Source organism: Ursus arctos, unplaced genomic scaffold (assembly GCF_023065955.2).
Source record: "Ursus arctos isolate Adak ecotype North America unplaced genomic scaffold, UrsArc2.0 scaffold_16, whole genome shotgun sequence".
NCBI lineage: Eukaryota > Metazoa > Chordata > Mammalia > Carnivora > Ursidae > Ursus > Ursus arctos.
In genome coordinates, this window is record NW_026622830.1 from 60,833,750 (window position 1) to 60,858,535 (window position 24,786).

At 48.7% G+C, this 24,786-nt stretch overlaps 1 protein-coding gene across 1 annotated transcript in view; it reads right to left on the reverse strand.

The window, feature by feature from the left end:
* The window catches only part of NINL (ninein like), a 167,862-nt gene that overhangs the window by 5,195 nt on the left and 137,881 nt on the right, over positions 1–24,786 (reverse strand). The window contains exons 19-23 of the mRNA XM_026489757.4: positions 18,526–18,630; positions 17,541–17,610; positions 6,289–6,447; positions 5,491–5,604; positions 833–1,042 (exon numbers count right to left, since the gene is read on the reverse strand). Coding sequence (XP_026345542.1) covers positions 833–1,042; positions 5,491–5,604; positions 6,289–6,447; positions 17,541–17,610; positions 18,526–18,630 — 658 coding nt within the window. The remainder of the gene's footprint in view (positions 1–832; positions 1,043–5,490; positions 5,605–6,288; positions 6,448–17,540; positions 17,611–18,525; positions 18,631–24,786) is intronic.

The following is a 24,786-nucleotide window of genomic DNA, read 5'->3' on the forward strand; positions in this document are numbered from 1 at the left end:
CATGTTGCTCCTGCTACCTCTTCAAGCACTCTCCCCAGGTAAGTGGAAGGCTTGCTCCCTCAACTCCTTCAGGTCTTGGCTCAAGTAACACATTGGGGAGACCTCCTCTGGCCCCCTGTTTAAAACTGCAAAGTGTCCCGCTCCATAGCACTCATCAACTCATCACCATCTGACATGCTATGCCTCATGACTCAGGTTTCATTTACCCTCCCCCCACTAGAATGCAGGCTCCAGGAGGGCACAGGCTTTTGCCGTGTGTTCATTTCTGTTTCTCTGATACCTAGATCTGTGTGCACCCAATAAATAACTTCGGTAGTCCTTGTGTGCCTGTGGATAGGTTTTTTTTCATCCCACAAAACGTTTTAAGATTCTTTTTAAGTCAGATGCATCATTTGGAAACTGGATGTGTTTGTGTAAAAATCCAGTTTCTGGCTTTCCTTTGAAATCAGGAGAACTCCCACAGGGCTCCACGGCTGGGACTGTCGCCCCCAGCTGCACTCATGGCCTCTGCATCACCACATTTCTGGCCCTGCGCGCAGCCTGAGTGTGTGGTCCCGCGGCCTACCACAGACCCGTGCAGCCCCCATGCTAGAGAGACCCTTCGTGTCAGCCGGCTTATCAGTCCCTGAATGGGTGGGTGCCGCCCCTCCCTGATCCATCTCTGGCGGACGACAGAGTCCCACATTGTTCAGAGTGAAAATCGGGGTTCTGTGGCTGCGGTACAACCAGACCTCTAGGAGGTGGGATGGCCGTGTGTGGCCGAGTGACCAGTGATCCAACCTCCCCACCGCCATCACCGTCAGCAGGGCCTCGGGGCCCTGTCCCCACTCACCCACTGTGTTTCCAGCCGCCTCCCTTTTTCCTCCTGGAGAAGGCACTCCTCGCGGAGCCGCTGAGCTGCCTGCCGTTCCTCTTCCAGCAGCTGCTGCAGCTCGGTCACACGGTCCCCGGGCACCAGCCACTGCATCTGCTCCTGCAGCTGATGAACCTCCTCCAGGTGCTGGGACTGTGCCAGCCTCAGCCCCAGCCTGGCTCTGTGCAGCTGCCCCGGGGAGAAGGCCATGACAGCGCTGGCGTGACTGCAACAGCTACGGGGTCACTACCAGACGCACGAGGCTCCGTGCTTACAGAGAGCCTACAACTGCAAGGGCACACGAAGCATCCTCCCTCCTCTGGTCCCCGAACCTGCAGCTAAATGCAGGGTTCATCAAGAACCCATTCGTCTGAACTCTGACAGCCACACTCCGGCTTGGCCAGAGCTTCTGCACAGAGACAGTCACACCGGTCTGTGTCCCCAAAGTGGTGATGCTGAACTTCCCACTGCACCCAGGGGAGAATCATGCTATGCTCTGTCTGGTTTACCCTTCCGCAGACTTGAGAGAGTCCATTTAACTACTGCAACCCACGCAGGCCATGCATGGTGATTTTCCTTTAAGCAGAGAGCTCCCAGCCCTGACACAGCTGAGGCCACGGCCACAGAGGGCAACGGAGCACATGATGAACGTCGAAGGGACCCTGGCAGCACGTGCAGAAGCACCCCGGCACCCAGCTCCCCGACCACAGAGACGGCAAGATTTCATGACGCTGTGCGGGGCCGTTATTACTGCACTGTGCACAGAGCGGCCGATCCTTGTATGAACCATCGTTTAAATCACTTTGATTCTGGAGGCTTCGCCTAGAATACTCAGAATCTCCTTGGCACCCTAACTGGCCGTGTCAGCCCTCACACACCTCTGAGGCCCCACAGATGGGAGAGGGAAGTGGCTCCGTCCAGGGTCACACTTAGGGCAAGTGTGAGGGGGGGTCAGAGAGACGGGCAGGGGGCCAGCTATGGCTACTCAAGGGCAAGAGCGAGGTTGCAGGCCTCAGGTCACTGTGTCCCTGTGCGTCTCTGAGGGCCGTCTCGGGGGACCATGTCGTCACTGTACTGTGTGACTACTCTTAGGACAGGGGTCGTCCCGAGAAACACACCCCCGCGGTTTCCAGAACGGCTACCATACTCTCGGGAGAGTGCAGTAAAATGGTGTATAAGATCAGACGTGCAGAATACATTTCTCAGAGACACCCGGTCCTCATCCCCAGGTGCTGACAATGCCTCAGAGCCACAGAGTTGGAAAAGATGTCTTGTCATTACTGAAGGTGATTTTTGGACTGGGATTAAGGATTAAGGATTGGAACTTTTAGTCCCACCCCCACCTCCCTGGAGGGAAGAGGAGCTGGAAGCTGAAACAGCCAGTGGCCAATGACTTGGTCAACCACAACTGTGTAATGAAGCCTCCAGAAAGACCCAAGAGGACAGCCCCCGGCCCCTTTTCTGGAGACCTTCCATGCTGGGTGAACCAGAACAGTTCCATGTGCCGCCGGCAGGCTCGAGCTCCAGGAGGACAGATGTTTGAGACCTTGCCCTACGGATCTCTTCCTCTGGCTATTGATTGGTTTCCGTTATCATATGCTTTAACTAGGAAGTCCCGTGTCTCCCTGAGTTCTGTCAGCCATGCTAGCAGATCGGTCCAACCCCAGGAGGAGGTGGTTGAAGGCTCCAATCCGCAGGTGGCTGGTGAGAAGCACAGGTAAAAGCCTGGGCCCGGAGCTGGCCTCTGAGGTGGGAGGAGGGCAGTCTCGTAGGACTAAACCCTTCACCTGGGGGTCTGATGCTGTCTCAAGGCAGACAATGTCATAACAGAACTGAATTCTCAGATACCCTGCTGGTGTCTGATAATTGCGTGTTGTGTCTGGGGAGCCCCCTATATGATGCTGGAATTGGGTCTGGGAACCCTAAGAGAGAGGTACAGAGAGCGGAGAACCAGTTTGAAAACACACCCCTACAAATGTAGCCCGACTTTCATGCTTCAGACAGTCATCCTGCAGACACCCCAGTCGGAAGCTGAGCCCCAGATCAGGCCCCAGTGACACCACGTCAGAGCACCCGCCATCCCAAAGGTGCTCCTGCTCTCTGACAGCACTCCCCCACACCCTGATGGCGCTAGTTCTTAAAGCACTCTGTCCCCATGCCCCTAGCCGCCACCCACTACCACCATTCCTCTGCTCCGAACCCTGGCGCCTGGGACAAGCTCCTGCGGGAAGACCACTGTCTGGCCCAGCACGAGGTCTCTGTGTCTGTGGCCCTACCCTGCAGCTCTTTGTGCAGAGCAAGCAGCCCATAACACCCTCCACCCCTGCCCCCCATCCCGATTGCCTCCTGAGCCCCCTCATCTCCCTCTTGGTGGAAGGGAGACTTAGCTGGAGCCTGGATCCGCTCTGGAGACCCCACCTCCACCATCACATAGCAAGGGGAAGATGTCTCCAGAGAGCACTGGGGCCGCCCACAGCTGGGAAATGAGGGTCTTCGTGTTCTGGGAGCTGGGGCATGGCAGCGAGCCGCCTCAGCAATCGGCTCTGCCCACAGGAGCTCATAAGCTGCTTTTCCTGCCCCTTGAGGGATGGGGGCTCTGCCCTCTTTGTGCTGAGAGGTGAGGACTGTGTCCTCCCCCATGGAGAGGTGGGCTCTGTGCCCTCTTCCTGAATCCAAGCTGGACCAAGAGAATGTGGGGGCAGTAATGTTCTGGAATGCCGTGGTACAGTCCTAAGGAGCCTGGCAGCTCTGTCTGCTCCTCTAAGGACACTGGGTCGCCTCTCCTATCAGAGCGGCCCTGCTGCTGCGCTCAGAGAACCCCACGCCACTGAGAGGCCAGGTGCGGTGCTCCAGCTGACAGCACCCCTGCGCCCCCCGGCACCAGCCAACCCCACGTACCAGCCTGCGAGCCGAGGGCTCTCAAACACGTGATCCGGCTGTGCCTTCAGATGACGCCCACCCCAACCCCACTGGACTGCAACAGCCCCCTCCCCGCCCCGAGACATCAAGTGAAAACAGACCAGGTGCGCCGGCGGGCCCACAGACCGTGAAGGAGAAGGTAAACAGTGTTACCAGCTGCCAGGTTCGGGCGTGGCTCGACACGCTGCAACTCAGAACCGAGCCAAGATGGGGATTCCCAGGGGCGTGTGATGCGTGCAGCATTCTGCTCCCACACCCCACTCTGAGCTGCGCAGAGTCCCTCTGCCAGGCCCTGTAATGGTCTCCCCCCAAGCTGCTCCCCTGCTTATATCTGTCCAAGCTTCTCTTTCTACCTCTGGGCCCTCCTCTTCAGAACCACCCGCAAGTGTGCCGGTGACGGCCCTGGCTCCCTCCCGCGTGGTTCCGCGCCCACCCTTCCCGCCGCCCGTCCAGAGGTTCCTTAAGCACCCTGTAGGCTCCTCTTACTTCCCTCATGGGAACGTTCATCCATGTAGTTTTGGGGGTCTTCTTCCAAACCACAAAGAAGGGGAAACCAGCTCACGTCACAGAAGGACTGCTTAAGTAAGGCATCTTCTGCCCGTGACAATGGCTGACTCCTAGAATGAAACTGGCCAAGGCAATTTCTCAAGGTTCCTTTCAGACTTAAGGAAAGACAGAGAAGGGATCCCCCAAATGCTCAGAAGCACCGCTAGGACAGTGCTTGTTTGCAGTGGGAAGGCCGAGAGCCCACACGAGCCCCCAAAAGCACGTCCTAAGGCCCTGGGTATGTGGGGGAGGTGCCCACAGCAAGTCCAGCTGTAAGGCCAGGGGCCAGTTGGGTAGCCTGTGAAGAGGCTCAGTGAGGGAGGTACGCAGGTGCCACGCGCAAGGGAGGATGGTCCTGGGCCTCAGGCCAATGGGTAGAGACCCCTCCCACACCACGCTTGGGACCTTCACCCATGGCCCCTCTTTTCCTTCTTGCAGCCCCCAGCCCTCTAAGCGCACCCCACATCTAAGTCCACACTGGGCCCTCAGGGCACCTCCCGCAGTCACACACCCGCCATTCTCCCTGCTGCTCCCCTAGGAAGAACCAGCTCCCCCTCTCTTGTGTCCCTGCACCTCACGCTGTCAGGGCACCCCAAGGTCCTTGCTTGGCCCGTCCTGCTCACATTTAACTTGTCCGAGACTGCAGTCCCTCCACCTCCCTGTCTCTGCACCTTGAGAACCTGGCGCACCGGATAAATGCTGGAGCAGGAGAGAAGGCAGGAGGCAGGACCTCGACACCCACACATGTGTGCAAGTTCAGGGCTTCTGTGCACACATAAGCCTGTATGAGTGTCGGACAGGGGCACCGAGCTTGCTAACCACTGGGACTACTCCACCCTGTGTCCTTGGATCTCACGCCACCCCCCACACCTCAGAAGCCACCTGTCACTCTCCTTGCTCTTCTGATTTGCAGATGTCACATCCAAAAGCACTGCTTCCCGGCCTCCTTCCCTTGTGCATAAAGCGAAGCACAGCTCTGCCCACGGATGGCTCAACCACCCCTGGAGGCTCGACTGCAGTCCTGGGACCGTAGTGCCCAACAGCTATGTAACCTCAGGCCAGCCTAACAACCCCTCTGGGCCAGACCAGTCCTGGCAAGGCTCTGTCAGTGCTAAACCGTGCTGACTTTCTTCCCAGCTGAGACCCAGCCGCTGGCCATCATGCACACCCACCTGGTCTTGACTTTCTTCAAGGCTCTCTCTCAGCTGGGACTGTGACAGTCTCAGGCTCTGACGTTCCTGATTCATGTGTTCGAGTTTAAGTTCAAGTCTTTGGATGTGCTCACCCTGTTTTTAAAAAATGAATTTCACAAATGTAAGTAATATGTCAGCATCGATAGGTTTAATGTAGAAACTTCAGAAATGTACAGAAAGCAAATACTACGAAATTTAAATCACTCATCATCCCAGCAGCCTGAGGACCACACCTGACACTGTGCTGCGATCTCAGCCCTTCTTCCAAATACGCATTTCTAGCGGTGAGACTAGTACAGCACCGGGTGCTACGCTTTTGGCATATCTTGAGCATCTCCCCACGACATTAAATATTATTGGAAACATGATTTTTAATGGCTGCACCATAATTTACTCATTCAGTATTACTCAAGATTCAAACGAATTCTAATTTTTTTGCTATTATAAATACCACAGCAATGACAATACTTCCAGCTAAGTCTTTCCACGATGACCAGATCAAAGTCCCGGAAGCAGAATTACAGTCCGGCGCACCGACACTGTTGAGGCACTTGATGTTCATTTTGTCCCAACGTCCTCCTGAGAGGTCTACCCACTCACTCTCCAGGCATCAGGATTGAATTCCTTTCCGCTACTTTTTCTAGATATCGAGGATTTGCCAAAGCCGCTGACGTCTACAAGTTCTCCAGGGCATGTACTGATCAAGTCTCTCTTTACCTGAGGGATGAGTCTACCTCCAGCCATTTTAAGGCTGTTCCTGATGTTTTAGACCCTCACCTGCCGCTCCTCCTGCTGGCCCACCTCCTCCAGTCTCCGTGTTAACAGCTGAATGGTGACGCGGTTCTTCTCCGTCTGGGCCTGGTGCAGAGAGGCCTCCTCTCCTAGCTGAAGGACCTTGTGATTGAGCTGGGACACTTCATCCTTGCATTTCTGACTCTGCAGCAAAATGGGTTAAAATACAGATGACAAAGTTATTTTTTTTTAAACCAGAGGCTCAATTCAGATCATTGCAGTGGCTCCCGACCAGGGACGATTGTGTTCCCCGAGGAGCATCTGGCAATGCCTGGAGACACTGCCGGTTATCACGGGGGGGAGGGGATGGCGAAGGGCATGTCGTGGGGGAGGCACTCAGCACCCCCCAGTGCAGGACTGACCCGGGCCCAGATGCCACCGTGCCACGGAGAAGAAAGCCTGCTCCACTCCCGGGAGGAAACGAGACCCGTCTGGACCATCAGAGGCGGCTACGTCATGGACATACAAACCACTGCTCTGAAGACCTTTCATAGTTTTTTCATTTCTGTCATGGTTATTTCCAATTATAATTTAAACAATCTGAAGGAAAACACCTAATTAAACTTAAAGTATATGAAGCTCCTCAAAGTCTCCTCTGACCTTTGTTATTAGACACACACGCCAAGCTTTCAGCAGGGTGCAGGCGGTGATTCGATTGCACTATCTGCTGCTTCTCAGCGTCCGCTGGCCAGCAGACAGCGGTGGGCAACAGACGCCCGCTGGGGGGGTAAGCGAAGGCGCCACGAGCCGGAACGGCGCCACGAGCCTTGCCCCCGCCGCCTCACACCGTGATTTCATGCCAGTCACTCTCAACCATCCGTTGTCAGTATCTTCATGTAAACTGCACTGTTGCTTATTTGCTTTTTTTCCACAGCGGTCCGTTCTCAAGGCCAAGAGCCAGCAGCCCCCGTGTTTGCAGAGCGGCGTCCTCGGAACCGCTTTCCAGCGCTACTGGCAACGCACGCACACCTCTCTCCCCGGGGCCACGCCAACGACCACGTTATTATCCTGCTTCTGAGGATTTGAGAAGCAGGTGATGGAACCCTGAAGTTGTTTCAATTGGATTATTCATGCTTACCGAGTCTACACATTTTTCTCCTGAGCACTGCTCCTTCTCTTCTTGTAAAGACACTGTCACCTCGTCCTGTCCTTAAAATCTCAGAACTGAGGGTAAAGAGATGTTTTCAACACATCATAAGCTCATGGCCATTATATCTGTGTTTATTGCATTTCATTGTGAAGATCAGAACTGCTTTTCAGTATTGATACACATTCATCTTGTTCTCTGAGGACAGCCCTGATTTTAATAACAGCCAGACATGGAATCTTCCTTCAGTTAATTTTCTTCTGTTACCTTTAATACTCAGTCTTTGTTTGGAAGTAGTTTCAAACTTCTACAACAGGGGCAAGGCTATTACAGAAACCATCTACGCGCCCTTCACCCAGGCTCACCGGCTGGCAGCATCCCCGTGCGCACTGTGGCGGGTGCTCTCTGCAGGCACGGGCACACGAGTGTATACACACCCACACACGCACACACACACGCCTGCACTGTTTCCTAAGGAGGTGAGTGTGTTCTCACATGGCTGTCAGGAACGTCTGGCTTCATACCACCTGCATCCCAATTCTGTCAACTGGCCCAGTTATGCCCCTTCCTCCCTCAGGCAGTGCCTTCGTCTGGCAGGCTGTTTTAGCCTCCTTGAATTTGGGATGTTTCTGTGGCCTTTGTCTAGTGTGACACTGAAAATTTTGACAGATACAGGCCCTCCGTTCCTCTCCCCTTGAACATTTCCTCCCTTGAGGCCTGCCTGACGCCCCCCCCATGACGAGGCTCAGGCGTGTGCCCCGCAGTGTCCCACCGGGAGCACGGGGCACCCTCTGTCTCTCCGTGTCTGTGTCCATCACCTCCTCAATTCTAACTTGCACTCATCTGGGTTTTATTGCAGAAGATAAAACAGGGCGCTAGCGGTTATCCCCTGGTCACATTTTAAAGCAAGTGGATCTCTGCCACATAGGCTACTGTGAACCTGATGAGGCCTTCAGAGCTAGTTTCCAATTTAAAGGAAGTATAAGGACTGAAGGACACTGTCAGATCCATAATGTGGGACGGCCTACAAGACAAGTGCCAGGTCTCCCCAAAGACACAGCTTGTGGGGGTGTATCAGGTGTTCCAGGTTAAAAAGACTAAACACATCGAGGCAGGCTGACCATACTTTCCAAAGACGGCCTCAACGGCACTTTCCCCCCAAATCCCCTTCTGCAGCGTGACCTGGACGCTCCCGACCCAGAGCAGCTTGTGTCCCTTCCGGTGCCTTGCAGGGTCTGGGTGAGGGTGACATGGAGTGATTTCTGAGGTCAGAAACCTTGTGCCTGCCTGCCGTGTGGTCCTCCTGGCGCCCCCTGTGACACTCCCTCCAGGAGCAGAGCCCCACAGAGAGGAGCCCGCACATGGTTCCAGCCCCGGCCTCTGGGTCACCTGAGCTGTCCAGTCTTCCCAGCCCAGTGACGTGGAGCAGAGGCGGGCCATCTGCCCCGTACGAACCCCTGACCCACAGGTTCTGTGAGCACAAGCAAGCAGCTGTTGCTGCCGCCAGAACAGCGTTGACAGGTGAACGCGTCACCCTCGATTGTACCCTAGTTCCAAAAAATTTACCGTAGAAGACATTTTTGAATAATTAGAGAAATGTAAATATGGTCAGAATATTGGAGAGTGTTAGATAATTACGATTAGGTTTCTCAGGTGTTACAGCAGGACTGTGGTTGGTAGACGTTGCCTGTGAACTATTTAGAAGCCAAGTCTCACTGTATCCGTCACTTATTTTCGAATGTGAAAACACACAGACATACACACAGTACAGAGAACTACGAAGGCCGGTGTAGACAAATAACCCCAGTTCTCACGGCATGGTTAACGACTGTCAGATTAAGGTTGTAGTGTGGGACTGGTCAGTGTACATTACGTCAACTTTTCTGTGTGTTTATACTTTTTATACTAAAAAGCTGAGGGAAAGAACACAAATGGATACCTAGAATCCATTCACAAGTGTGTCCTAGAAATAAGCCCAAAAGGGGACGGGAGGCCCAGGAAAGCCCCAGATGGGTCGTTTCAAGGAAGCTGGTCTGCAGACAAATGCAGTCTGAACTTTTCATCTTAAATCAACCCAGGAATTACCTTCCTGATGGAGAAGGCCTAAGCAAGGCCACCACACACTCACCGTGGACACGAACACCCAGAGCTGGGAGCCCAGACAAGCCACCCACTCCCCAGGGGTCTGAGGCAGTCCCCACGGCAGAACCGCTCAGTGGCCACATGTGGGCAGACGCGGCACTGGGAGAGAAGAGCCACGGGACTGACTTCAGGGACAGGTTTGAGAAGCCACGTGTGGCAACTCCCCCCTCCCCTGCCCCAAGAACTAATGAGTGAGCTCAGCAAGGTGGTGGGACCAGCAGATGAAAACCCATCATATTTCTATGTCCTAACAGTGAGCATACAGAAACCCAAATTAAAAACATAATACCAGTTCTAGTCTCTGGTCTGACATGTAAAGAGCTCCATCTCCCCAATAAGAAAAAGGCTAGGTAAACTGAAATCAACAACTCCTCTTCGAAATCTTAGAGAATTGTGGTCACAGGGCAATGCCCTGAAAACTGTAGAGACAGGCTGAGGGTTCACAGCTTACCAGGAGCAGAGGTTGGAGCCTGACACAGGAAGGGAAATGAGCACTATAAGGACGAATGCTGGAGGCTGCACATGGCTGGCTTGAGATTTAGAAAGTCAGGGGCTCAGGGGAGCCCCCAACTTTCCTGAGATGTACCCGGTTCTTGCCCTTAACGTCAGAGAAAATCCCCTCAGGTTTCTAGCAAGTGGGGGTAAAGTAATCGCTATGGACTGAACTGTTGAAGCCGTCAGCCCCCAACGTGACTGTGTCTGGAGAGAAGGCTTTCAGGAGGTAATTAAGGTGAAGTGCGCTTAGATGGGTAGGGTCTTGAGCTGACAAGACTACAACCTTTCAAGAAGTAGAGCACCGTCTCTCTCCCTGTGTGTGGCCCCATGGAGGAAGCGCCAGGTGAGGACACAGTGAGAAGGCAGGAAGAGGGCTCTCGCCAGGAACCAAGGCCCTGGACTCTGGCTTCCAGAACTCCACGACAATAAACTTCTGGGACTTCCCTCAGCCTACTGCACTTGTTAAGGCAGCTGAGGCCATTCTGAAGGACACTCAGAGCGCTCTGTTCCTCTCCTGCCCTCAAGAGGAATTACTAAACTGGAGCTTAGCCACCCCCAGCCCCTCCAGCCCTTCTGTCTTAGCACACACCACCGATCGGAGTGGCTGAAGGAAGAGTGACAGCAGCAAATGCTGGCAAGGATGGGAGGAGACTGGAGCAAGCACAGATCGCTGGTGGGAATGTAAACTGCTACGGCCACTCTGGGTAACAGGCAGGCCGTCTCTCACAAAACTAAACAGGTAACTACCACACAACTCAGTATTTGCACTCTCGGGCATTTATCCCAGTGAAATGAAAACTGATGTTCATTAAAAAAAATAAAATAAAATCTGCATAGGAATGTGAGGAGCAGGCTTTATTTGTGACAGGCCCAAACTGGAGTCAGCCCAGCTGTCCTTTAAAAGGTGAGTGTTAAACTGTGGGACATCATCACACAGAACAATACTCAGTGATAAAAAGAAGCCAACTGCCGTTCAGGCAATGTTTAGATGAACCTCCAGGCAAGTATGACGTCTGAGAAAATTCAATCCCAACGGGTACACTCTGTATGATTTTTTTAATATAACATTTTGAAATGACAGTTTTAGAAATGAAGGACAGATGAGTGGATGTCGGGTCAGGCGCAGGGGAGGGTAGGCAGGAAGGATGTAAGCGTGGTTGTGAAAGAACAGCATGAAGGATCCTTAAGGAGTTGGAACTGCTTAGTGTCTCTCTCTCTCTCTCTCTCCAAAGATTTTATTTATTTGAGAGAGAGAGAATGAGCACTGGGGAGGGACAGAGGGAGGGAGAGAGAGAGAAGCAGACTCCCTGCTGAGCAGGGAGCCTGATGTGGGGTCAATCCCAGGACCCTGAGATCATGACCTGAGCCGAAGGCAGACGCTTAACCTAATGAGCCACCCAGGCGCCCCGGAACTGTTCAGTATTTTGACTGTGGTAGTAAATGCATGAACCCACATGGCGATGAAACTGTATAGAACTCAATATATATATTACACACACAGACCTACACGCAGACTGCCCCCACTAACCCATACACACATGCACACACATGCACAAATGAGTACACAAGCAAAACTGGGGAAATCTAAGTAAGACCCATGGATTGTATCAACATCAACAGCTTGGTTATGATATTTATTATAGCCTGATTTCTGTCCACTGAAATGTCATATGTTGAAGTTCAACTCCTAATACTTCAGAATGTGACTGTATTTAGAGGCAGAGTCTTTAAATAGGTGATTAACATAAAATGAGTTCCTACAAGTGGGCCCTAATCTAATATGATAGTGTCCTATTAAGAAGAGATTAGAACACAGACGTGGAAGATGGAAGGCCACTGAGGACACAGGAAGAAGATGGCCATCTACAAGAGAGGCTTCATGAAATTAACCTGCCGACCCTTGACCTTGGACCTCTAACCTCCAGAATTATAAGGAAATAAATTTCTGTTGTGTAAGCCACTCAGTCTGTGGCATTTTTTTTTCCAAAGATTTTTTATTTATTTATTTGACAGAGACAGCCAGCGAGAGAGGGAACACAAGCAGGCGGAGTGGGAGGGGAAGAAGCAGGCTGCCAGCGGAGGAGCCTGATGTGGGGCTCGATCCCAGAACGCCAGGATCACGCCCTGAGCCGAAGGCAGACGTTTAATGACTGTGCCACCCAGGCGCCCCAGCAAAAGCAGTCCTAAGAGGGAAGTTTATAGCCAAGACAGGCTTACCTCAAGAAGCAAGACAAATCTCAAATACACAACCTAACCTCATACCTAAAGGAGCTAGAAAAAGAACAGGCAAAACCCAAAACCAGTAGAAGGAAGAAAATAATAAAGATTAGAGCAAAAATAAATGATATGGAAACTAGACAAACAAAAACCCACTAGAACAGACTAATGAAACCAAGAGCTGATTCTTTGAAAAATTAATAAAATTGATAAACTCCTGGCTAGACTTCTCAAAAAGAAAAGAAAGGACCCAAATAAATAAAATCACAAATGAGAGAGGAGAAATAACAACCAACACCACAGAAATACAAACAATTATGAAAGAATACTATGAAAAACTCTATGCCACCAAACTGGACAGCTCAGAAAAATGGATAAATTCCTAGAAACATATAAACTACAAAAACTGAAACAGGAAGAAACAAAACTTGAACAGACTGAGAACCAGCAAATAAATTGAGTCAGTAATCAAAAATCTCCCAACAAACAAAAGTCCAGGACCAGAGGGCTTCCTAGGCAAATTCTACCAAACACATAAATTAGAGTTAATACCCATTCTTCTCAAACTATTCCAAAAAGTAAAAAAGGAAGGAAAACATCCAAATTCATTCTATGAGGCCTGGTATTACCCTGGTACCAAAACCAGATAAAGACACCACCAAAAAAGAGAACTATAGGTATATTTCTCTGATCAACACAGATGCAAAAATCCTCAACAAAATACTAGCAAACCAAATCCAACAACAGCAAAAATCATTCTCACAATCAAATGGGATTTATTCCTGGGTTGGAAGGGTTGTTCAAAATTTGCAAATCAATCCACATACTACATCACATTAATAAAAGAAAGGATAAGAACCACATGATCATTTAAATAGATGCAGAAAAAGCATTTGACAAAGTACAACATCCATTCATGATTAAAAACCCTCAACAAAGTAGGTTTAGGGGGAACATAATAAAGGCCATAGATGAAAAAGCCACAGCTAGTATCATCCTTAAAGAGGGAAAAGCTCTCAGTTTTTCTCAGGTCAGGAACAAGACAGGGATATCCACTCTCACTGCTTTTATTCAACACAGTACTGAAAATCCTGGCCATAGCAATCAGACAAGAAAAAGAAATAAAAAGCATCTAAATTGGAAAGGAAGAGGTAAAACGTTCCCTATTTGTAGATGACATGATACTATATATAGAAACCCCGAAAGACTCCACCAAAAAACTGCTAGAACTGATAAATGAATTCAGGAAAGTTTCAGGATTCAAAATCAACATACAAAAGTCTTTTGCATTTCTATGCATCAGTTATGAAGGAGCAGAAAGAGACCTTAAGGAATCAATCCCATTTATAATTACACCAAAAACAGTAAGATACCTAGGAATAAACCTAACCAACATGGTGAAAGACCTGTACTCTGAAAATTATAAAATGCTGATGAAAAAAAATTGAAGATTACACAAAGAAATGCAAAGACATTCCACGCTCATGGACTGGAAGAACAAATAATGTTAAAATGTCTATACTACCCAAAGCAGTCTACATATTTAATGCCATTCCTATCAAAACACCAACAGTATTTTTCACAGAACTAGAACAAGTAATCCTTAAATTTGTATGGAACCACAAAAGAACTTGACTAACCAAAGCAACCTTAAAAGAGAAAAAGTGAAGACATCACAATTCAAGACTACAAGTTATATTACAAGGCTTAGTAATCAAAACAGTATGGTACTGGCACAAAAACAGACACATAGGTCAATGGAACACAATAGAAAACCCAGAAATAAACCCACAACTATATGGTCAATTAATCTTCAACAAAGCAGGAAAGAATATCCAATGAGAAAAAGTCTCTTCAACAAATGGTACTGGGAAAACTGGACAGCAACATGCAAAAGAATGAAACTGGACCAATTTCTTTTACCACACACAAAATTATACTCAACATGGAGGAAAGACCTAAATGTGAGACCTGAAACCATAAAAATCTTAGAAGACAGCATAGGCAGTAATGTCTCTGACACTGGCCATAGCAACTTCTTTCTAAATATGTCTCCTGAGGCAAGGGAAACAAAAGCAAAAATAAACTACTGGGACTAGATCAAAATAAAAAGCTTCTGCACAGCGAAGGAAAAAATCAACAAAACTAAAAGGCAGCCTGTGGAATGGGAGAAGATATTTGCAAATCACATAGCTGATAAAAGGTTAGTATCCAAAATATATAAAGAACTTATAAAACTTAATAACCAAAAAAGCTAATCCAATTTAAAAATGGGCAGGTCATGGGGCGCCTGCGTGGCACAGAGTTAAGTTAAGCGTCTGCCTTCGGCTCAGGGCGTGATCCCGGCGTTATGGGATCGAGCCCCACATCAGGCTCCTCCGCTATGAGCCTGCTTCTTCCTCTCCCACTCCCCCTGCTTGTGTTCCCTCTCTCGCTGGCTGTCTCTATCTCTGTCAAATAAATAAATAAAATCTTAAAAAAAAAATGGGCAGGTCACATGAATAGACGTTTTTTGACAGAAGACATCCAGATGGCCAACAAACACATGGAAAGATCACTCATTATCAGGGAAATACAAATCAAAACTACGAGATACCACCTCCTGCCTGTCAGAATGGCTAACATCAACAACACAAGAAACAACAGGTGTTGGTGAGGATGTGGAGAGAGGGAAACTCATGCACTGTTGGTGGGAATGCACACTGTGGGGCCACTGTTGAAAACAGTATGGCGGTTTCTCAAAAAATTAAAAACAGGGACGCCTGGGTGGCTCAGTCAGTTAAGCGTCTGCCTTTGACTCAGGTTATGATCTCAGTGTCCTGGGATCAAGTCGCCCATCAAGCTCCCTGCTCAGCGAGGAGCCTGCTTCTCCCTCTCCCTCTGCCACTCCCACTGCTTGTATTTTCTCTATCTCTCTGTCCAATAAATAAAATCTTTTTTAAAAAGTTAAAATTAGAACTACCGTACAATCCAGCAGTCATACTCCTAGGTATTTTCCCACAGCATACAAAAATACAAATTCAAAGGCGTACATACACCCCGATGTTTATAGCAGCATTACCTACAATAGCTACATTATGGAAATAGCTCAGTGTACATCACCTGCTGAATGGATAAAGACGACGTCACACACACACACACACACACACACACACACACACACACTGGAGTATTACTTGGTCATAAGAAAGAATGAAATCTTGCCATTTGCAATGACATGGATGGAGCCACAGTGCATAATGCTAAGTGAAATAAAGACACATACCATATAATTTCACTCATATGTGGAATTTCAGAAACAAACAAATGAGCGTAGGTAAAAAAAGATAGAGGCAAACCTAGCAGCTGACTGTCAGCTACAGAGAACAAACTGATGGCCACGGGAGGGAGGCGGGTGGAAGGATGGATAAACGGGTGATGGGAATTCAGAAGTGCACTTGTCATATGAGCACCGGGTGACGGACGGAAGTGTAAAATTACTATATGTGCCCCTGAAACTACTATTACGCTGGATGTTAAGTAAGTGAAATTTAAATAAAAACTGTAAAAAACTGTTACCACTGGGGGAAACTGGTCAAAGTGTTTTAAGGATTTCTCTCTATGTCTTACAACTACATGAGTTGGCAGTTATCAACAACAGTATCAATTAAAAAAAGAATTAAAAAACCCAAGAAGGACACATCCTCACTTGTGTGCTTCCTCCTCAATAATTCATCCAAAGGGCGCCTGGGGGGCTCAGTCAGTTAAGCGTCTGCCTTCGGCTCAGGTCATGATCCCAGGGTCCTAGTTTTGAGTCCCGCATGGGGCTCCCTGCTCAGTGGGGAGTCTGCTTCTCCCTCTCCCCTCTCCCCTGCTCGTGTGCACTCACTCTCTCTCTCTCTCTCTCTCTCCTTCGGTCTTTCTTTCTCTCAATCTCTCTCACTCTCACATCAATCAATCAATCAATCAATCTCCATCCAAAAGCCAGTAAATGAGATGAGTATGAAAGGCATCTGTACGGGGCAAAGAGAGGACCAGTGTGGGGTTAGTGCTGAAACAGAGTGGGAAGGATGTTTACACGGGGGGTAAGCAGAGGTTAATCAACAGTAAGCAGATCTTCTGAAGACAGAAACCAGGCTTCTCACTGCTGGAGACAGGAGTTACAAATATGGAAAGAGAGAAACTAGGATCATGCGTATGATGTTAGGTGGGAACTGCATAGACGGGGTTTGGATTCATGATTTTCAGTGGATAGACAGATATAAATAAATATTCATGAAATCATATGCATGTGAGTGTGCATGTATGTAAGAACACACATAGTCCTTAGCTCTATCCATAAATTGTGCCTGGAAGTAGCGACGCCCCAAAAGCAGGGGGCACGCCCGGTGCCCAGGTCTTGGTCTCCAAACACCATTCTATAGTAAAGGTGACCGGGGGCTCCTTGCAGGAAATAGCTGAGTGCAGGCTGAGGAAGGTGAAGTATTAGACGAACCTGGAATATCTGGGGGTACCGGAAAGTAAGGAAGTGGTCAGAAAACGATTAGGATCTGTCTGGAGGACCCAGAAACCACTGTGAAGGGACACTCAAATCTGGGACAATTTGAACACGAAAACAAATACTGACGCTAATGTGTTAAACCCATTGAGTTAAACAGGAGCCTAGGGTAGTAATACGAGGGCGGGATGGACGAGTAAGTGAGCAGAAGCAAAGCCCTGCCTCACACGAGAATACCAAGACATGAGTTACCGGCTACCATCACAGCAAGAGACAAAGCATGCTAAAATAAGCGGACGGGAGTTTGATGGGGAACAGGGTATTTACATACTATCAAAGTATCTACCCATACCATACGCACCAATTACAACGGGAAAAGTGACCTTACCGCGGAGAAGCCTAGCCAACACCGCCCAGGCAGGAATCAAAGCTGACATCTCTAGGAATGGGACAAATCATGCAAAAGAGGCATCATGTAAAGGGGACATCATACAACCCAAACTGAGGGCCTTCCGACAAAACGACTGCTTGTAAGCTTCAGAAGTGCCCTGGCCCTAGAAACCAAGCACCGACCATAGGAGCCACACAATGCTGAAGGTGAGGGGCCAGCTGGCAAACTCAGTGGGGTGGGGGCTCAGACGACACGTCTGAACCATGTTAACAGCCCGACTTTGAGCCAGGGAAGGCACGGATGGGCTGGCAACTCCTTCTCAGATTCTTCAGAAAAAAGTGCTGTCCTTCATTTTTGTAAGTTTGAAATTATTCCAAAATAATGAAAAAAGGAGAGTGGGGTTATGTCAGCAGGTATCAAGACCTGACCTGTTTGTTGAGTTCCTCCACTTCAGAGCAGGTCTTTTCCTTGTCTCTCTTTAAAACCTCGATTTCCTTCCTGTTTAAGAAGCAAAATTTACAGTATCACTGACCAGTTTCTTTTTTCCCTGTCATTGCCCCCAAAATAGTGGTGGCTTGTCTGCAGCCACAGAACAGACTCTCACACCTGCTCCTGGGACCCCAGAGCCACCACTCTGTCACTGTTCCACACCACTGCCACTGCCCACCCCAACCCCTGGAAGCAGAGGAACGCTGCCGGTACGGTAGGAACACGGTAAGAGCCTCCACGGTACTTCCCAGTCACACACGGTAACCTCTCGTTAGCAAAACCCGTGACCATTCACAGCCAGCGGCATAAACAGGACTAAAACAGCCTTGTATCTGCTCGGGTGTCTCCCGTAAAATGGAAAATTTCCTGGCAGCAAATGAGGGAAACAATGGTTTCTTTCTCTTTTTTTTAAGATGCTGTTTATTTGAGATAAAGAAAGAGTATGAACACTAGCCAGGGGAGGGGCAGAGGGAGAAGCAGACTCTGCCGAGCCGGGAGCTGGATGCGGGCTCGATCCTGGGATCCCAAGACCATGACTCGAGATGAAGGCAGACGCTTAACCGACTGAGCCAGCCAGGCATCCAGGGAAACAATGGTTTCTAGAGGGGAAAAGACTTTTAGATTTCAGAATTCCTAAAATATAATAGCAATCACTTGTTGATCACCTGCTGTGGATGCCAGATTTTAATAATCTTTAACTTCACAGTTGAAAAAAAGAGGAGAAACTGTCCTTGGATAAGACTACGGCAGTGAAAGCAGAAAGCCCCTCCCCTTCCACACATAGGCAGACACTGAACTGGCTGAGCCACCCAGGCACCGAACACTCCCTACTTTCCACAGCAACACCTTCAAAGCTCGTTGGACAAAGAGCAAAGCGTGTTGCAGACGGGAGTCCAGGCAGAACCACGGAGCCGGGGCCCTTACCTCTGGGCATCATTTGTCCTTTCTGCAGCTTCAAGCTCTTGCTGAATCCTTCCCAGCTCATTCTTCAGCAATACGTTTTCTTCAGAAAGCCTATCCAACTCAACTCTGCATGAAAAATTGAAAACAGGGGCGCCTGGGTGGCTCAGTCGTTGAGCATCTGCCTTCGGCTCAGGGCGTGATCCCGGCGTTCTGGGATCGAGCCCCACATCAGGCTCCTCTGCTGGGAGCCTGCTTCTTCCTCTCCCATGCCCCCTGCTTGTCTCTCTCTCGCTGGCTGTCTCTGTGTCAAATAAATAAATAAAATCTTTAAAAAAAAAAAAGAAAGAAAAGAAAAATTGAAAACAGTGGTAAGAGTGGGGACTCCAGGAGCTGGCTGCCACAGGTAGTTCACATGAGTACGGTCTTGCAGGTGGAAGTCATGGTGGGCCCGGCATCATCCCCAGATGGTACAGAGCACACTGTTCCTTTTCCTTTATGCACTGCTCACATGCTCTGGTTTGCCTCTCCCAAGCAACAAGCTACAGGAAATAAAGCTTTCTTAGCTTCTAAAACAGTCACAGAACCAACAACTCATAATGTATTCAGCACCCTGGTTCTGTTTCCTTCATGTTTACAGCTGACCTGTTACCACGTATTACAACCACTAACTAAAATGAGTGTGCCCATGGCTGGCATCAGTGCACACTGCTGGCTGTGGGTCCTCAGGTTCCTGCAAAGGATAGTCATCCCCCACCAGAGAACTCTAGCATGGAGCTAAGGAAAACAAGGAATCAGAAGACCAAAACACGTTTTCCTCTTTAGTGAGAGCTACCCGCATTGTACACTCTGAGGTCAGCACTAGGGAGGAGAAAACTGGGGAGATGCCCACCTCGCTGTGATGAGAGAGACCTGATGCAAAGTGGATCCCTCAAGGGGAAAAAGCAAGCAGGAGTAGCTCCTACTTGAACCAAGTCTGCCTGGAGCCACCTTTGCTTTCTGATAACTCAGAGATCTCGACTTGGGTAACATCACTGACATATGACAGATAAGCAGTTTAGCAGAGCGCGCTCGAGCAAGGGGAGGGACAGAGGGCGAGGGAGGAGCAGAATCCCCACTGAGCAGGGAGCCCAACACGGGGCTTGACCCCAGGACCCTGGGATCATGACCCGAGTTGAAGGCAGACAGTTAACTGACTGAGCCACCCAGGCACCCTTCCCCCAGAAATTTATTCTTAGTAGATGCTGGTCTGACATTTGTTCCCCCATAGGTCCCCATCTGGCACTAGCTTCTAATTTTTTCAGTCTAAAAATACTCAAAGCCACACGGTCTTGTTATGTTTACTTAATGTAATATGATTATAATACCAAGCATAAATGTTCCTTTCATATGCATAGATATAACTTCATTTTATCTCACGAGGAACTAAAGAGAAAAAATAAAGAAAGGTAAGTCACTGGAATTTTTAAGGCAGCAAGCGGTTTCGTGCAGAGGAGTGAACAAACGAGGTCTGTGTTTGGAAACAGCCACTCTGGCTCCAGGATGGAAAACAAATTGATTCAGTGCAGCTATGTGTGTTTGGGGGGGGTTCCCACTTCCAGCTTCCTGCACCTCAGATAAGCTGACGGTTGTCCCACCCAATCCCCCCTCACCACACCAAGCAACTAGATCATACATGGGTGACTGTCCTCATAGAAGGTAATGGAAACCTCCAAGGGCCCCTAATAAAACAAAAATCTAGAAGCTGAAACCCCAACTGTGAGCATTAGGTAACCACACAAAGATAGGGTTACCCTGAGGCCAATGCCTATGTCAGCACTGCCATCAGCAGCATGGAAAAACCACACCGTGGACGCCTACATTAAGCCAGCGCCTTACAAGGAAGTTGAAGTGGTCCCAGATTAGCAGGCTCCCACTGCTCAGCAATATCCGCCCCGTCTTCAGAAAGCATGCTGTGGAGAGCCCCAGAGATTAACCTCATGTAGACATGAGCTCACAGTCAACGATCACCACAACATACATGGAAAAAAGCCACCTCGGAGAGGCAGCAGGAGCAAAACAGCAGACTGGATCCCACAGGAACCTCAGAGAGTGGAATTATCAGACACAGACTAAGGACAGAATTGTAAAATGTTTACATAATAAAAAATGGAAATAAAAAATTAAACAAGCAACAAGAAACTACCAAAAATGATCAGACCAAACAGGACAAAACAGGACTTCTGGAAATGGGGGAAAAAAAAAAAAGGCCATGTCAAAATAAAACCTCACTGAATGAGTTAAATGGCAGATTTAGAGCTGAAGGAGGAATTACTGACCTGGAACGGAGATAAGAGAACAAGTACCCAGAATGCGACGAGAGAGAAACGAAGATAACAGATATGGAAGGGAAGAAATGAAGGAGAAGTGAAAAGATCTAACATCATACATCTAATTACAAAGTGAGAGAAAAGCAATGTTTTAAAAATAATGGCTGAGAATTTTTCATAAGACACAAATTCAACGGGTACCATGTTTTTCTACGCAGGATGCGTAGAAAGAAAACCACACCTGTGCCCTAGGACCTGGCAATTCCATTCTTAGGTGCACCCCAACGTAAACGCTCCGAAAGACACTGATAAGAACTTTCTTAGCAGTACTCTTTGTGACGACCAAAACTAGACACTATTCAAATGCCCGTCCACAAGCAAATAAACTGGGGTATATTCACACAACAGAACAATCCACAGCAGTGAACTGTACGAATGACCTACAGCTGCAGATCCTGCATCATCCAGGGGGGCCCAATGTAAGCACTAGGTCCTGAACGTGGAACAGGGAGGGAGGAGAGTGCGTGTCACACTGATGTGATGGCAGCTGATGTGATGTGATGACCTGAGCGGTCACCACTGGCTTTGAAGATGGAAGCGGGGTGGACAAGGAATGCAAGCAGCCCACAGAGGCTGGAAGACATGAGAACAGCGAGTCTCTTCCAGAGCCACCGAAAAGGAAGGCAATCCCACCAACATCTTAATTTTAGTCCAGTCGTAACCATTTCAGATTTCTAAGCTCCAAAACTGTAAAATCATAAACTGTGTTGTTTAAAAAGCCACTAACTTAGTAACAGTGGTGATTAGTACAGCAGCAACAGGAAACTAATACACAGAGCAACAACCAGACAGAGCGGACTACCCAATGTCAATGCTGGAATCTTTTTTTTTTTTTTAAAGATTTACTTGAGAGAGAGAGAGTGCGCACTCGTGGGTGGGGGGAGGGGCCAAGGGAGAGAGAGAATCCTGAAGCAGACTCCCCACTGAGCATGGAGCCAGACTCGGTGTTCTACCCAGCACCCCGAGATCATGATCTGAGCCAAAACTGAGTTGGACACTTAGCTGACTGAGCCACCCAGGCGCCCCAACAGGGGAATCTTAGAAAACACTGAATTATGTTCAAAAGACAGAGAACAGCCCTTTAATCTAGGTTTGTATTCCTAGGAACACTATCTTTCAAAATGAAGGAAATTTTGACACACTTTCAAACAAATAAAAACTGAGGGAATTTATTCCAAAGAGAGTTTCACTAAAAGAACTTCTAAAAACTACACATCAGAAAGCCAGAAATGGTCCTATAAAGAAGGCATGAGAGACAAGAAGGAGGATCAAGGAGAAAAATCAGACATTCAAATTGAGGGTCATTCTGCAAAACACCTGGTCTTGATTCTTCAGAAACGTCCATGTCCAAATTCCTAGAAACACACAATCTACCGAAACTGATTCATGAAGAAATAAAAAATCTGACTGGACCTGTGACCAGTAAGGAGATTGAATGAGTTAATCAAACAGCTCCTAACAAAGAAAAGCCCAGGAGTGGATGGCTTCCCTGGGGAATTCTACCAAACATTTTATTGTTATTTATTTATTTATGTTTTTAAGATTTTATTTATTTATTTGACATAGAGACAGCCAGCGAGAGAGGGAACACAAGCACGGGGAGTGGGGGAGGAAGAAGCAGGCTCCCAGCGAACGAGGGAGCCCGATGCGGGGCTTGATCCCAGGACCCTGGAATCGCGCCCTGAGCCAAAGGCAGATGCTTAACGACTGAGCCACCCAGGCGCCCCTTTATTTTTATTTTTTTTTAAAGATTTATTTATTTTACACAGAAAGAGAGAGAGAGAGAGTGAGCGTATGCACACTTGTGAGCATGGGGAGGGGGCAGAAGCAGAGGGAGAGGGGCGCCTGGGTGGCACAGCGGTTAAGCGTCTGCCTTTGGCTCAGGATGTGATCCTGGCGTTATGGGATCGAGCCCCGCCTCAGGCTCCTCCACTGGGAGCCTGCTTCTTCCTCTCCCACTCCCCCTGCTTGTGTTCCCTCTCTCGCTGGCTGTCTCTCTCTCTGTAGAATAAATAAATAAAATCTTAAAAAAAAAAAAAAAAAAAGGAGAGGGAGAGAGAGTCTTAAGCAGACTCCCCACTGAACGCAGACCCAACTCTGGGCTTGATCCCATGAGATCATGACCTGAGCTGAGATCATGACCTGAGCTGAAACAAAGAGTCGGACGCTCAACTGACTGAGCCACCCAGGCACCCCCTACCAAACATTTAAAGAAGGAAATGCTAATCCTTCTCAAACTCTTACAGGAAAACTATAGACCAATATCCTTCACCAATATTGATGCTAAAATCCTAACAAAACACTAGCATTAATTATTGTTTAATAGATACAGAGTTTCTACCTGGAATGGTGAGAAAGTTTTAGAAGTAGAAAGTGGTGACAGTTACACGTTGTGCATGTTTAATGCCACTAAATTATGTGGTTAAAATGGTCAATTTTACATTACGTATACTTTGCCATGATTAAAAAAGTCAATATCCACTGACAGAAAACTAATTTAAAAAGACTGATATACTCTTAAAGCATATTAAAGAGATACGATAACTACATGCATACCACAACCCTTGATTAGATCTGGGGTCGGTGAACAATCTATAAAGAACATACTGAAGGGGGAATGAAGCACGAGAGACAATGGACTCTGGGAAACAAACTGAGGGCCTCAGAGGGGAGGGGGGTGGGGGAATGGGGTAGGCTGGTGATGGGTAGTAAGGAGGGCACGTATTGCATGGTGCACTGGGTGTTATACACAACTAATGAATCATCGAACTTTACATCGGAAACCGGGGATGTGCTGTATGGTGAGTAACATAATATAATAAAAAAACATTTAAAAAAAGAACATACTGAAACAACTGGCAAAATCTGGAAGTGGAGTGCAAATTAAAAATAGCAGTGCATTCAAATTAAACTTCCCATGTGTGGTGACAATACTATGGATATGCAGGAGAACATCCTTGTTCTTACAAAATAGCATGTTGAAACACTTAGCAGTAAAGTGTCATAATGTCTGAAATTATCTCCAATGATTCAGAAAGAATTTAAAAAGGATGTATGTGCAATTGTGTATAGAGCAAAACAGCAATAGGAGAGGTGACCGTGCATGAATTCGGCCAGCTTGGGAGTGAGGCATGCCGGTGGGCTCACGGGGCACCTGCATGTTGCTGAGAGCAGCGGACTCCTTCAGACTGCAGGTCTCATGTGACTTGGCCTCTCAAGGGCTCTGGAGACAAGTGCTCCTCTCTCCTTGCAGGATTCTTCCCCTAAAGACACAGCTCCTTGGTTTCCCCTTCCTCTGGGGGGGTCCTTCCTCGACTACCTACCTCACTCCACAGGAGACACCACAGGCTCCCCAAGTGTAACTGAATCCTGCCCTCCCCACTTCTTGGAGTTCTCCAATTGCTCTGTGACCCACTTCCAACCTCCCTGTGAAAATCCTATCCTCCTGTAAGCCATCGGCTTGGCCTCCACACTCCTCCACACTCTTGTCAGTCAACTTCCTGCACCTCTGAGGCTATCATTCTGGTCCCCAGCAACCGTCACTTCTTGCCTGGACAGCTGCAGTAGCCACCATCCCCCTACCCTCCACCCACCTCCTTCTACGCACCCACTCTACAACCCCTGCAATCCGCTCTTCTCGGTTTTTTCCCTGGCTGAGCGAGAGCATGTTTCCACAGTTCCCCGGCTCAGGACCCCAGCAGCCTGCCCCCCAAAAGGCCTCCCCATGCCCACAAGAGCCGGCTCCCATCCACGGTCCCCTCTGCACAGCCATCTCCTTGTTCTGCAAAGACCTCCAACCTGCAAAGCCTGCTCCTGCCTCAGGTCCTCCTCCACCTTCCCAGACCTGAACACCTCCCCTCCCAGGAAACTACCAGCTTGAATTTGGGCTGGTCATTTCTATATATTCCCTCAGGCT